Source organism: Gouania willdenowi, chromosome 8 (genome assembly GCF_900634775.1).
Source record: "Gouania willdenowi chromosome 8, fGouWil2.1, whole genome shotgun sequence".
Lineage (NCBI taxonomy): Eukaryota > Metazoa > Chordata > Actinopteri > Blenniiformes > Gobiesocidae > Gouania > Gouania willdenowi.
In genome coordinates, this window is record NC_041051.1 from 9,996,668 (window position 1) to 10,012,337 (window position 15,670).

Consider the following 15,670-nt stretch of genomic DNA (forward strand, 5'->3'; position numbering starts at 1 on the left):
ACCCATTATTGTCACTTTTAACCTCTTTTCACTATATCTCGTGCTTTTTTTTTGCCAAATTATCCACATTCACAATTTGTCATGCCCATTATTTGCCAGTTTAAACTAATTGTTCTTACTTTTTAGATTACATTACCCATTCATATATCAATGGACCATTATTTTTGCTGACTTGCCCCCTTTATTCCCCCTTATAGATGGCCTTGTCTCCACATGACTGTTTTGAAATGTTCATGTACTCGGTCTCTGGCATCTTTATTTTGGGGGTCGCGGGCTGAAAAGGTTGAGACCCACTGATTTAGATTACTAAAACTACACTTTAACTGAAATAGTCCTGATGACTAAATTTTCACTAAAGCTAAATTGCATTTTAGTCAAAAGATTATGGCTAAAAATAAATCTAAATTTGCTTCCCAAAATATCACAATCTTGGCTTTAAATGAGGTCCAAATAATAATTGTAATTCATTGCAATTGTAATTAGGTCACATTCATGATGAAAAATGAGTTCTCTAACCAGGCTTCATCAGATTTTTTTGGTCACAGTTACTTGCTTTAGCTACGGCAGCTGGTGAGGCTCAAATTTTGAGGCAGATGAGGAAGAAGCTTAGAATGAGGCCTTTAATTTAAGTGACACCACTCGTCATAATAAACAGGTCAATCCGGTTAATTGAAGCGACTTAGCTCCACAAAACACAAAGAGTCTGCCCTAAAACACTGACACAAAAAACAGATTGAAGCAAATACTGTAGATTATAAATTAAGCAGCATCCCTTTGGTATTATTATTACCCACCACAAAGCGTGGAAGGGGATATACAGTAGGTTTGAGCACCGTCCGTCTGAGTTAAAGGGGACAGCTTTTCTCTGAAACTGTTTAAGATACGATAACCAAATTCAGTGTGTGGCTTCAGGGTATCTATACCTTGATGGAGTTCGAAAATGAGAAGTATGTAATTATTTTTTTTGGAGTTATTGCCCTTGTTCCGTGTTCGAGGTATCTTCAAAGAGGACAGCTTTACTCAGAACCTGTTTAAGATAATTATTAATTAGTAATTTCATATTCTGATGTGATAATATTTTCTTATGTATACATCTAAGTTCTTAGATTTAGGACATTTAGGAAAAGGTTGTGAGTTATAATGACAACCATTGATGACTATGTCGTCTTGTTTTTTTTAATTGTGCATCGTGTCTGATATTTCTGACATTCCCTCACAAGGCTGCACAGTTCACGTGGGACCCAGAGACGGTGGGGATGATCCACGGCTCTTTCTTCTGGGGCTACATCGTCACACAGATCCCAGGTGGATTTATATGTCAAAAGTTTGCAGCCAACAGGTAAATGTATTTACATTTCAGAATCTACGCCTGTCGACATGTCAAAAAGTAATGAAACAACATTTTATTTTCAAGAGATCATTCTTAAAAGCTTAGTACAGTGAGTAATTCTTCATGTGTAACCCTGGAAAGCACTGCATACATCTTTGTTGAGACACAGGCAGAAATATTCTCCGTATTGATTGATATTAAGGTGGTTGTCAATCATGCCACTGAGTTTGGAAGTGATGGGCTTGAGCCTGAGTAGATGACAATGGTTGGTTGGAGGATTTTTGTTTTCTTTTCTCATTGGAGGAGGCTGCTCAGTGTGGTGGGTATCATTGTACCTTTTTCTACCTCTCCTGTCTGTGTGTAGCTTGCCTGTTCTCCCAGATCGCCCAGCAATTTCTGTCTGTAGAAATGAATTTGTGTGTCTGTTATTTTTTGTTTTGTTATTTGCGTGTATAATCCTCAGAGCAGATGTGTCAAACTCAAGGCCTCAGTTTCCCCATCCATATATCACATGATGGCAGTCATTTTTAATGACAGTGTTTAAAAAACTAAAAAAAAAATGTAAATCTTGAAATTTTCCTCAAATTATTTCACAAAATGTCCCCATATTAGATTAAAAATTGCATACTTTGTATATTGTTTATGGGAGTGCAAACTGGAGTACAATAATGTTGAAATAGCTTATATCCTTGCCTATAACCTGGGGCCCATTTTAGATGAAACTGGTCTGTAGACGATGGATTTTTTTTTTTTTTTTTTAAATATGCTTTTTTTTAAACATGGTTGGATACAAGTGCCACATCATGGAATCTGATAATATCATTATGATAACAGAAATTTAAATCTAAGTTGTTTAAATATTTTAAATATGTCAATCAACATAGCGTAAAAGGTTGTTACTTGATGATCTTTAATTTTATTTTATTCCTAGAGCTGCAGATGTAAATGTAATTGTAGAAAACCTTTTTTCATTTGTTTTTATTCGTATCACGTGGCTGTGTTCAAAATTGCATACTAACGTACTACTCAAAATAAGTCTGACGTCAAAATGAGTATGTAGTGCGTCCACATTAGATAGTATGCAAAGATTGAGTACGCAAGAAATACCCAGATGTATAGTATATTGGGTCCCATGTCACCCATCTCTATTTGTTCTAAGAACCCCAAAACATAGTATTTGAGGTTTATTTTCCCAAACTCGCCTGTTTTCCAGAGTTTTAGCCACTGAAAAGTCACTTTCTGACCAACTCTACACAAACAGGCTGATTTGCAGCCTGCTTATGTATATTCATAAGTGGGCGTGTCTATAGACAGGACACTGAGTTCTTCCTCCCCGCACGGTCAGAGGACGGCCCGCCCTCCTCCCACCCACTCCGTAGCCGAGTTCATGCTGCTTTATAAACATGAGACAGAACGTGGTGGCGGGGCGTTCACCGGTACATACATAGACTGTAGAAAATACATACATAGCACTGCGCGAAGGACGCTGAATTGCTCACCTTTGTGGACGTGTCTGTTTACATGTCAATCACGGCAGAGAGCTTCCTGGAGGCGTGGCTTCTCCAGCTCGGTGCTGCGTCAAATTTGTCATCAAAGTGGGAACGTGTCATCAAATTGGAGCGAGGTGTTTGGGCTCACCCTGCAGTAAGAAAGGAGCAAATCACCCTTTAACTAACGATTGAGGGAATCAATGAAAAAACACTTTGTGTATGAACATGTGTATGAAGCCCTAATAGCACTTTTATGATGTTTAAAGCACAGAAAAGTTGATTTAGCGTTATATGGGCCCTTTAAGTATGCACGGTGGGCACATTACTCATACTCAACCACCCCATGATGCATTGCGAGCGGAACCTAAAATTGTCCTGGGACAGCTTCAAGCATCAGTTTTTTTTTTTTTAACACTTTTGTAAATAAGGCTCTTATTTTGAAGTTAACGAGGAGTTTAGTCAGTAGCACAATGGCGGTTCTCCAAAAATCTCAGAAATGTCAACATGAAATGTGTTTCCGTGAGTTTTATGGATCAAATGTCCACATGTTGATATTCTACCTGGTCACTTTATCACTTAAAATATTTTCAGAACTTTCAAAGGTGGAGAATCAACAGAGATATTTAGTCTCAGTGTGCTTCAGGGATTTGTCTTTGTAGGTTTGAATTGCATCTTGGGAAACTTAGAAGTATACTTCATCATCCTACTCATACTAACCATACATACCAGTATGTACTCATTGAGCAGTGGCGGCTGCTGGTCTTTCATGCAGGGGAAGCTCATTTTCTGCCTACTTCAGAAAATGTATCTGTTTATTTAAATGTGAATTCTAGTAGAATTCACATTTTGTTGTCAACAACTATTTGTAGATTATCACACACGCACGCGCGCAGCTGCTGCGCGCTGGAGTGTGAGTGTTTGGTCAAAAGTCTCACAACACAAGCAGTAACAGTCTCCACAAACACCAAAAACAGACACTAGGTTTGTCAGAAGTTAATTCGCTATGAGAGGATCAGCAAAGTCTCCGTGTTAACACAGAGCAACGGACTGAAATATTTGAAAAACCCGCCTGTGTGCTTACAACGTCATACTCTCTGATTGGCTCATTTCGCTGTCAATCAAAATTGAATTAGCCTGAGACAGATCATCCAATCATCATCCATTATTCCAGCGTCCGGAACAGACAGATCCAGCCCACTGCTCCATAGACCTCCTGTGAAGCCCGGCGTCCGATGGGCGGGACTAGGTGCGTCATAACCGAGCATTTATCCAATGAGCGTCTAGTTTGACTGCAGTGGATCAACCCCTAATTCCTCTCCCATTGAAGTCAATTGAAGCTGAACTTCACCACTGTTTATTAACACTGTGACGCTGCGGTAATGAATGAAGAACGTCACGCTGTCACTGTCAGTTTCCTGTTATAAGAAGCTGATTCTGAACTAAACATACATGTGTTCTGTCATATATTTAGTCAATGAAATGTACACACAACACTACATATTTGACCACTGATTTTAGGGGAAGCTGAGGTTCCCTTGTAGTCTTAAAGCATCCGCCACTGTCATTGAGTTTGTAGTGCATAGTACGGAGTGTGGCATTTTCGAACACAGCCTGTTAGTTTCTCCCATCATGAAGAAGTAGCAGCCCCAGGAATAAAACGTTTAACATATCCTTCACCATTGAAGAAGATGCTACTAAACCTTTTGTTCCTCACATAAATACAATTGTTCTTCCTCGTGATTTATTTCTGTTTTGTCTTTTGTGTTTTTTAAGAGTGTTTGGCTTTGCCATCGTAGCCACATCCACGCTCAACATGCTGATTCCTTCTGCCGCTCGCTGTCATTACAGCTGCGTCATACTGGTCAGGATATGCCAAGGCCTTGTGGAGGTAGTGCACATGTGCTGGATGTGGAGTTAATGTAGCAGTGAGAAAATCTCTTTATGTATCATCATGTCTTTTTAGGGTGTTTCATACCCAGCGTGCCATGGGATCTGGGCAAAATGGGCTCCTCCTCTGGAGAGGAGTCGATTAGCCACCACTGCCTTTTGTGGTAAAGCTTCAGCACCACACGGTCACAGTTTTGTATCACTGTATTCAAAACCCTGAATAAATAAAACTCATAATAAACACTTTTTGTCCTTAATGCAGGATCATACGCAGGAGCAGTGGTGGCTATGCCTTTAGCTGGAGTACTGGTGCAATATACTGGGTGGCCTTCTGTTTTTTACGTCTATGGTAAAGTTCCTCTTACTTTAAATATGTATAAATGGTGAATTAGTGAATATATTGAAAATTATAAGTAATGCCATAGTGTGTAGCAGCATCATATTCATATTTTTCTTTAAAGTGTTCACGTCACATATCCTCCACATAAATCAGAGTATTGATAAATCCCGATGCAGTGGCTCAGACTTTCTATTATAACATTTTTTATTTGATTTTGATTCATTTCAAACATGTAAACAAAATATTATAAGAAACAAAGAAAGACAAAAAGACTCTCAACACAATTTTGCAATTTAGTTTACATTTCCGAAAAGGAGTGGGACTGGGAACAAGTACATGCTTATTTAATCCCACCCTTTATTCATAAATTCTTTTTTTTGTTAATTAACTAGCTTCTCATTAAACAATATTAACTCTTCATTTCAAACAAAGAGGGCAGTGAGTCACTTGACACTGTTTTTGATCTAGTTCGTTAACGGTATTCCCCGTGATATCACCTCACTTCACCAGACATTCAATTTTGCTGGATTCGGATGTTTCCATGTTAGCCCAAAAATATCTGACTTTGAGTGAAAACACCACAAATGCGTTGGGAAGTCACTTTGGCAGAGTTTTTTTTAGGGGGAAAACAGAAGAAATCATAATAAGAATGAAGGAAAAAAATATCTATGCATCGTTTATGGCAAGTGTTCTCAACCTTGGGGTCAGGATCCCATTTGGGGTCGTGAGACACTGGAATGGGGTCGCCCAAAACAATATTTTTTGAACAATTTGAGCCCATTTTTGTTTATTTTTACCCTCTTTTTATCTACCCCCCCCCCCCCCCCCCTCCCAATTTCTGCTCATTTTAAGCCAATATTGACACTTTGAACCCTTTTTACCACTTTTTCTTTACATTTTTGGTCACTCTAATTTGCAACTTTAAACCAATTTATGTGGTTTTTAAAATCCCATTTCACCACCTTTTTCCACTATTTTTGGTCACTTTTAACCCATTTTATTTCTGATTAAAACACGAATTTCCATTTTTAAGATGACTAGATACTATGGAGCAAATAATGATAAACTTCCTGGATAACAATGAATATTATTCAGATAAATAAATAAATGTGTTTATCACAGATTCATAGAACAATAGACCATCATTTTGCTGACTTTATGGATGGACCCCAAAAAGTTCTCCCCTTTATTCCCCCTTATAGATGACCCTGTCTCTACATGACTGTTCTTCAATGTTCATGTCTGTGTTCAACCACCTTCAGGTACAGTGGGGGTCCCCGGTCTCTGGAATCTTTATTTTGGGGACTTCACATCCTACAATGCAATGCAGGAACCATTTCCAAAAATGTCATCAAACGGAGTGTTTACAGTGGAAATCAAAAAAAAGTTTTGAACAGAAAGTTTGACTTTTTTTGAGCAAATTATATTTAATTAATTAATCTAGCAACTGATCTATCTAAAAAGAAAAAGAAAAACATCATCCCGAGCAGCTGTAATATTTTTTTTCATCTTTATCCTCTCTTTCTCTCCCAGGCAGCGTTGGGATATTCTGGTATCTGTTCTGGATCCTGGTTTCCTATGAGAGTCCTGCTGCTCATCCAACCATCACACCAGAGGAAAGAAAATACATTGAAGATGCAATTGGAGAGTCTGCAGCATTCCTGAATCCTCTTCATGTACGTCACATAATATTGTTCAAATATTTGTCGAGGCTCCGTTAGACATAAATAAATGCAGAGGATGTCAGTTTGAGTTGTTGAAGATTAAAACCTTTTTTCCTTTATTGATAGAAATTCAAAACCCCCTGGAAACACTTCTTCACCTCCATGCCCGTCTACGCCATCATTGTGGCCAACTTCTGCAGGAGCTGGACCTTCTACCTGCTGCTCATCAGCCAGCCCGCCTACTTTGAGGAAGTCTTTGGCTTTGAGATCAGTAAGGTGAGATTATTTAATGTGGAATACTTTGTGTGCATTCAGTAAACACAGCATTGAAGCTGTATAAATTTGTCATCACTCTTATATCAGTTTTTTCCTCATGTTTGATAACATACACTTTTTTTCATAATTTAAGAGTAATTTATTTGATACTGGTGTTATACTGTACAATCTAAGGCTGAAATATTAAGTCTGGTAGATTTTTGTTTTTGGTTATTAATTAATTGTGCAATGCCGTACCAGTAGAAATCTAAAGTTGTTTTCCTACAACAAGATGAGAAGCTTACTGCATGGTAGTGTGCCAATAAAGTGCATTTGGTTTGAGTTGAATTACATTTGTGATAAAGTGAAGAATAATTGCAATTTTTCAAAATAAAAGACATTGAAAACAAGTGAAAATTTGAGGATGACATTTTTTTTTTTTTTTTACTCCCCTTTATTAGCTTAGTTGATGTCTGTAAATGCAAATGTGATTTTAGTTCTTGAGAAACAAAAAGTTACGTTCTTTTAATAGTAGTTAGATAGTTAGCTAGTGTTTTAGTTGGTAGTAGTTTAATTTGGACATGTTAAACAAATAAGAAAATAATAGTTTTTAATTGCCCAAAACTACATTATATAATAGTACCAGTTAACTGAGTGAAAAAGATGCAGCAAATAGTGAATTTGAATCCTTAAATGCCTAAAGTGCTTGAATGCTCCCCAAACTCACACATTGTCCATTTTTTGTTGTTACCCGTGGTGAAAGTAATGGATTACTTACAAGTACTCACGTTCCTGTATGGGTACTTGTATTTTCTTGAGTATATTTCTAAATCAGTCATTTTAGTTGTACTTAAGTACGTTTGAAAAGAAGTAAAGTAATTTATTACATCTCTACACCCAACCTGCTTCTGTTTCACCTTTCAGGTGGGCATGGTGTCTGCTTTGCCTCATCTGGTGATGACCATTATCGTGCCTATTGGGGGCCAGCTGGCTGACTACCTGAGGAGCCACAACTTGATGACCACCACCAACGTCAGAAAGCTCATGAACTGTGGGGGTGAGGCTGTGAAACAGAATAGGAGTTTCACCAGAAGAGGCTGAAAGGCTGAGAAAGAGAAGAAGCCTGAAGGCTGCTTTCGAGCAGGAATAAAGAATAAAGATGCAATAGAAATTAAATTTTATTGAAGCTAAACTTTGTAGGCAAGGCGGGGCAAGGCAGATTTATTTGTATAGCGCAATTTAATGTGCTTTACGTGATTCAAGAGTGCAACAGAAAACATTTAAATGTTTAATAATCAATAAAAACATTTAAAATTAACAGTAAACACATTGAATTAGCAATAATATGATTAGTCATCAGTCATACGCAGTAGAGAAAAAGAGTGCCTTTCACTTGTCTGCTTAGCTCTGATAATCAACCTTACAGTTCTGTAGAATTTTTCCTAAAGGAAGCATATGAATGCTAAACAGAAGGGGTCCAAGAACAGAGCCCTGAGGAACCTCACGGACATTGTTAATCTATCAGATTCAAAGTTTTCAATGCTCACAGACTAACTTTTTTAGAGTATTTTTTACTGCACCTTAAACCTTAAGCTTAACTGCTAAGATGAATTATATTTTTTGCATTAATTTGACATAGCACTGCTGTCAATACCTGTGAAGACCTAACAGCTCTTTCATTCTTTGGCTGTTGGTTAAAAAAATAATAATAAATAATAAAATACACCGACAGCTTCAATTTCTTCAGCCCCATTTTCCCCCTCTTTATCTGATCTTTTTCTAAATGGAGTATATGAAGGATTATTTAAGCACCATCTAATTGTGGTGTCTGTGTGCATATAAACAATCACAAGTTAAATAATGCATTTGTGGAGACTGTGTGAAGAGATTGAGTGTTCTTAGTTTCTCTTTTTCCTTCTTGTTGTCTCTGAAGGGTTTGGGATGGAGGCAACACTCCTACTGGTGGTGGGATACTCTCACACGAAGGTCGTAGCCATTTCTTTTTTGGTCCTCGCTGTTGGTTTCAGCGGATTTGCTATCTCAGGCAAGTGATGTAACAAAATGAAGACAATAATTTAAGCTATACCTTGTGGTATAGAAGGTTCATCAGCACAACTGTAAAGAAATACTTTTTTGTTCTTTGCTTCTGCAGGGTTCAACGTTAACCACTTAGACATCGCCCCTCGGTACGCCAGCATACTGATGGGAATCTCCAATGGAGTGGGAACGTTATCAGGAATGGTGTGTCCTCTCATAGTCGGAGCCATGACCAAACACAAGGTAACTGACACTTCATGTCAGAGCTCACACAAGGGCTGTGGTACACTACTCATACTCAACCGCCCCACGATGCATTGCAAGTGGAACGTAAAATGGTCCTGGAACCGGCTTCAAGCTAAAAAATCAAACATCCCCTTTTCAAAACAAAAGCATCTTTTCTTGTCTTTCATTGGTTTTTGATGCTTTGTAGATAGGCTCTTGTTATGACGTTAACCGGAAGTTTAGTCAGTTGCACAATGGTCTACAAAAATCTCTGAAATGTCAGAATTAAATGTGTTTTCCACAAATTTTATAATAATAATAATTATTATTATTATTTATATAGCGCCTTATTTTATATCATTATTCTTTCACTTCACACTTGGTAAGCTGCTAACGTAGCCACAGCTGCCCTGGGGCAGACTGACAGGTAAGGCTGCCATGGTGTGCCATCGGCCCCTCTCACCACCACACCACATTCATACGAGGCATGGTGGGTGAAGTGTATTGCCTAAGGACACAATGACAGATACCACTAGAGCAACTGCCCCCCACTGTGGAACCTGGAATTCTCAGTGGTCTCCCATAGTGAGTAAGTAATGTTTATTTATATAGCACCTTTCTCAGACAGAGGTCACAGAGTGCTTTACATATCTGCTCATTCACACACCAATGGGACAGAGCTGACAAGCAAGGCACTACTTAACCACTGGGAGCAACCTGGGGTTCAGTGTCTTGCCCAAGGACGCTTCAACACATAGAACCCCCAACCTCTCGATCAGAGGATGACCCCTCTACCACCTGAGCCACGGTCGCCCATCCAGCTACTATCCACACCCGGCCCTGCTTAGCTTCCGAGATCTAACGAGAACGAGCAAAACAACGATCCATAATGTGGTCATTATGGATCAAATAACCACATGTTGATATTCTACTTGGTCACTTTATCACGCTTTCAGAACTTTCAAAGGTGGAGAATCAAGAGATATTTAGCCTCAGTGTGCTTCAGGTTTTTGTTTAAAAGCAATTACCTTCATCCCGCTTCATCCTCTATTTGCTCCATTCCAACACAGAGCACCAGCCTCTCTGCAGGTTTAAAATAAATCCAATACCAAGTATATAAACAGCTTGGGGCCAAATTGACCCCAGAGGAACACAAATGCATGCAATATGCATTCAGTACATTGAAAAAATATCATCATCATGATTTTATGCTTAATTAATTGTACCCATAAAATTAGGAAAAGTCATGAAATATGAAGCAAAAAAAACCAAAAACAACTATTATTAAATGGGGTCAAGGATAATAGGAGAGTTAAAGCTGTTTTTACCCTAATGTTAAGGAGAGCTCTGTGTTTTGTTGTTTTTGTTCAATTTGTTTATCAAAATATTAGTAAACCTACTAATATTATTGTACAACCAAACAACTTAAGCATGACATATACAGTATAAAAATGATATTTTTAATGTATTTTTCAGTCAGAAATGTTTGCAAACAAAGTTTGAATTGTCAGCCTCAGTGTGCTTCTGGTTTTTGTCGTTGTAGGTTTGAATTGCATCTTGGGAAACTTGGAAGTATACTTTAGTGGGAACGGTCACGATATTAATCATACTAATGGTATTTAGTAGACAGTATATTGAGTGTGTAGTGTATAGTACGTTCAAATACAGTCTGTTTCCTTAAATTCCTAAATCAACATAAATGTTCACTTTGACCTCTTTCAGACACGTGAGGAGTGGCAGGGGGTCTTTCTTATCGCATCTCTTGTTCATTATGGAGGAGTTATATTTTACGGTATGACTTACACACCTTCTTAGCACAATCTCGGAAGACCACACATTTATTACATTTATCCTGATTTGTTTGTTTTCTTTTACCAGGACTCTTTGCATCAGGGGAAAAACAGCCTTGGGCCGACATAGAAGACACAAGTGAGGAGAAATGTGGTATAATTAATGAGGACGAACTGGCCAATGAGACAGAGGAAATGTACAGGGGAGGCGGGCAGTACGGGGCCATGAGCCAACCAGTGGTTGGATCCAATGGGGGAGGGGCTGGAGGTGGTGGGGCAGGGTGGGTGACGGATTGGGATAAGTCTGAGGAGTATGTGCAGCCGCCCGGATACAACTCTAACAGATACGAAGGAGAAGAAACGAAGAGTCCCACATAATGAACTGATGAGAAAGTTCAAAGGAAGCAAGAAAAAGAGTAAGATTGTGTTCAGACAGAGTCACTGCTGTACTAAAATGGACCAACTGTGTGCGACATATGCAACCAAAGCTCGAATAATTTCATTGTGATTGTGTGAGTGTGTGCAGACAGGTGCTACAGAGGGTGCAATATAAGCAAGCACACAAAGTATAGCAAAAACTTACCTCATCTGCAGATTTCCTTCGTTAGCTCGTAATTGGTCAGCGGGAGTTTTGTGTGTGTATGTGTGTGCGTGCCAATGTCTATGCAGTTTCTTGCCAAAGGCAAAATTAATTTGTATTTTACACATTTATTTCCTTTCCTATTAGAAAACAGCATTTGGAGCCATTCCACCAAACAGACAGTATTGTCACTAATTAGTGCAAATGTTGCCATCTTTTGATAAATGACACCATTTCGGACCTTTTCGTAAAATCCCTATGTGGGATATATAACTTAAGTATGATTATATGAGGTCTAAACAAATGTTTGGATTTAGTCCAATGAAAAACCTTAAAAACATATAAACCACATTGCAGCTTAGAAGGGCAACCTACCACCCCCTAGTGGTATGGAAGACTATTTCATGGCATTCCCTACAAATGCTGAAGGCATTTCAATGAAAACTAATGGCAAAAATATTCACAAAGAGCCATCTTTGGACCACCTGATTAAAATTGGAAAGATTTGCACAGCCCACAGGTTTGACACACGACTGAATGCGTAAAAAAACACAGGTCCATTCCTTTCAAGTGGAAAAATCCTTCATGTTCTTCTTCCAGACTTTTTTCTCTCAGTGAGCAAAATGTACTGTCTGTAGGTGTTGTATTGACCCACGTAGGTGTCTAAAACTATCAAACTATGTTGTGTTTGTGCACACAGAGCTGTGTGAAGTAACTTGCTAAAGTTCACCTGTTTATGAACGATGTAGGACATGTCCAGCCAGGCTTACAGCTCACAAAACACATACAAATGGCTAATCATCTGACACTTGTGACATTATTCTCAGTTTATACGCCCCATTATTAAAGCTGCAGTATGTAAGGTTTTTTTTTTTTTTTTGCTTTATTTGGTCCAAAAGCCATCATTACCTATGAGCATATTGTAATTCAAAGGGCTCTGATAGGAAACGGGATCTCTGCTCTTTCTCCTGGCTCTTTATTTGAACTTCAGAAATCCAGGAGCATGACACAACTTTACAGAGTGACCCATTAGCTGATTTGGGGTGTCACTATTGGCTGCCCGACTAAAGTGTGTGTTCACGTCCTCTGTAGTAAAGTACAATGGGGGACAATCCAGCATGAGAAGTCTTCATCGCAGCGTTAGACACAGCGGTTACACGACAAAGCAAGCAGAAAAAGGAAGACCAGCATAGAGAATTAACAGTCTAAAGGCACAAACATACGCAGGAAGAACGGACTCCACGAACCTCCATGACCATGTGCAATCTGCTTCACGTACTGGTTTTAGAGGGAGAGTAATTCTAACAGACAGAGTAAATCGCATGTAAACCTAAGCAAAGCTTATCCAAGGTGGAGCGAATATGCGCAATTAATTTGCAGTCTGGATGCGGGGTGGTGTGGGCCTACAGCTGAGATCACTGCAGACACCTGTGTGAGATGTGTACGTGTGTGTGTGATTGAGTGATTTGTGCATTCATGTTAGAGTCTCTAAAACATCACTATACTCTCCAATAACACAACATATAGTCCCTAGATTTGTCACTTGTCTCTATAGAGAAAAAAGTCACTAAGAGCTCCACAATTGTAGGCATTCATGAGTATACCTGTAAGGGACGATAGGATTCAAAACAGGGAGGGGAGAGGGGAGCATGGTTGTATCTATACAAATCTCACATTATATGTACTGCAGCTTTAAGTCCAATGAAAAAACACCAAAACATACAGTATAAACCACATTGGTGCAACCTACCACCCCCTAGTGACATGGAGAACTATTTCATGGCATTCCCTACAAATCCTGAAGGCATTTTGATGCAAACCAATGGCAAACATATTCATAAAGAGGCATCTTTGGCTGCCTGATTAAAACTGGAAAGATTTGCACAGTCCACTGGTGTGACACAACAGAATGGGTAAAAATACATTCTTTCCTAGTGGGAAAATCATTTTTGTTCTTCTTCCAGACTTTTTTCTCTCAGAGAGCAAAATGTGATGTCTGTAGGTGTTGTGATGACCCACGTAGGAGTCTAAAACTATCAACCTTTGTTGTGTGTTGTCACACAGAGCTGAGTTGGTGAGCTAGTTATGAACGATCTAGTCCACGCTTACAGCTCACAAAACACATGCGATTGGCTAATCATCTGACTCTTGTGACATTCTACTCATTAAGGTGTAGAGATTTGAATAGGCCTCACACATTTATTTGATTTTGCTCTTTTGTGTGCGTTTACTCAGTTTTCTCCACCTCTGACATAAATCTCTCAGTCTATGTATTTTTGTCTGTGGGTCGAAGCCGTCCTGGTTGTCTGTGAATGTGCGTTTGTGTGGGTGCAGGTGCTGAAACATTGTGCGTTGAGCATACTTTATTGAGCACAGTGGTGCAGAACCCCCGTCGGATCTTTTCCTTGTCCACACAAACGCAAACAAACCCAGTACTAATGTGCATTGCACACGCACGCAACAGTGACACACATTATGTTGCTGATGTTTGTGTAGAGAAAGGTGATTGTGATTAGAAGAATACTCCAGCGTGATCTAATGGAGTCAGACCCATCACCTACTCTCCTGTCATGTCGTGTCGTGCCCTTTAAAAGCAGATGCCTCTGCGTCCGCCTGCCCTGACAGCTGGAGGATGAGGTGCATCTCCAGAGAGGATGCACACATAGGCTGTTGTATTCTGCAAGCTGCACATGCTCACACAAACGCATCAGAAACGATACACACACAATATTTCCATCATGCATTTACACAGAAGTATTCAATTTACTTGAACATTTTAGGGTACAGTTTTTAACGGCTCCTGTGGGAATAAAACAATACTGGAACGGTAAAATGTGTTTGTAACGCCAATAAAAATAAATGCAAAATGAAGCCATGTTTTTATGAGTGATATGAATGATTATTTATGTGATTAATTTAATTCTAAAGTGTTGTATCAGTGTATCTTTAATCATGTTTGTTCTTTATCTCTGTTTATGGCTGCTGCGATCTTGTCCCAATGTTGTCATCCTTTCTGTTCATCCAACGTGTGATGCAAATCAGTGTAAAAAAAAAATAAAAGAAAGAAAGAAAACAATGAAAGGTTTAGAAATTTGGGGAAAAAAATAATTAATGTATAAATATGTACATGTGAGATAATGTTGTGTATAATAAAAAATCAAGCAATTTGGGATGGTGTCGCTTTTTCAGTGCAATTTTGTCACCTGCAGCAGCATTTTTTTTGCTTTGAATTATTGTTATTGAGGATTTCTTACATCACGAGCGCACGGCACGCTCCCTTCTCTGTCTGACTCTCAGGACAGATGGATGCTGGATTATCTGCATGTGATTTTAGGCAAAGATTAGATAAGAGAGCAGATGCACTCAGTAGGAGAGTGAGAGAGTAACATGGACGTCACAGGAGAAGTGAGGATGATGATGGGCGGGAGGGAGGGGCGATGCCTCTGTGTGATAGATAGATAGATAGATAGATGGATAGATGGATAGATGGATAGATAGATAGATCTCGAGGGAAATTGAAAAATATTAAGCAGCTACACAGATGCCAAAGGCAGGTACTCTATTCACTCTTTTCCAACACAGCACCTTAAAATCAATCTATTACCAAGTAAATAAACAGCTTGGGGTCAAGGAACACAAATGCATGCAATATGCATTCAGTACTTTGAAAAACTATCATGTCATCAGTAATGAAATATAAAGCAAAAAAAACAAAACAAAAACAAAGTTAACTATTATTTATTTTTTTAATAATGAACATTGAATGGGGTCAAAATGACCCCAAGGATAATAGCAGGGTTTTTACCCTAATGTTAAGGAGAGCATTGTGTTTTCTTGTTTTTGTTTAATATGTTCATCATAATAATAATAATAGGAAACCTACTCCTATTACTACAATAAAAAATACTAATATTACCAAACAAATCATTATATTATTTACCCTCCTATTATCATTGGGGTCAATTTTACCCTTGGGTATAATATTTTGTTTATAATATTTGAGGATAATAGGAATATGCATGTTTGCAAAAGTGAATGTTTGTATTAACCATTAATTAAATCATGTTCTGTG

At 38.6% G+C, this 15,670-nt stretch overlaps 1 protein-coding gene across 1 annotated transcript in view; it reads left to right on the forward strand.

Moving 5' to 3' along the window:
- The window catches only part of slc17a7a (solute carrier family 17 member 7a), a 34,641-nt gene extending 19,951 nt beyond the window's left edge, over positions 1-14,690 (forward strand). The window contains exons 3-13 of the mRNA XM_028455985.1: positions 1,221-1,339; positions 4,594-4,708; positions 4,784-4,871; positions 4,970-5,056; positions 6,581-6,723; positions 6,838-6,987; positions 7,891-8,023; positions 8,900-9,010; positions 9,119-9,246; positions 10,951-11,020; positions 11,107-14,690. Coding sequence (XP_028311786.1) covers positions 1,221-1,339; positions 4,594-4,708; positions 4,784-4,871; positions 4,970-5,056; positions 6,581-6,723; positions 6,838-6,987; positions 7,891-8,023; positions 8,900-9,010; positions 9,119-9,246; positions 10,951-11,020; positions 11,107-11,396 — 1,434 coding nt within the window. The 3' untranslated portion in view covers positions 11,397-14,690. The remainder of the gene's footprint in view (positions 1-1,220; positions 1,340-4,593; positions 4,709-4,783; positions 4,872-4,969; positions 5,057-6,580; positions 6,724-6,837; positions 6,988-7,890; positions 8,024-8,899; positions 9,011-9,118; positions 9,247-10,950; positions 11,021-11,106) is intronic.
- The last annotated feature ends 980 nt before the right edge of the window (positions 14,691-15,670 follow it).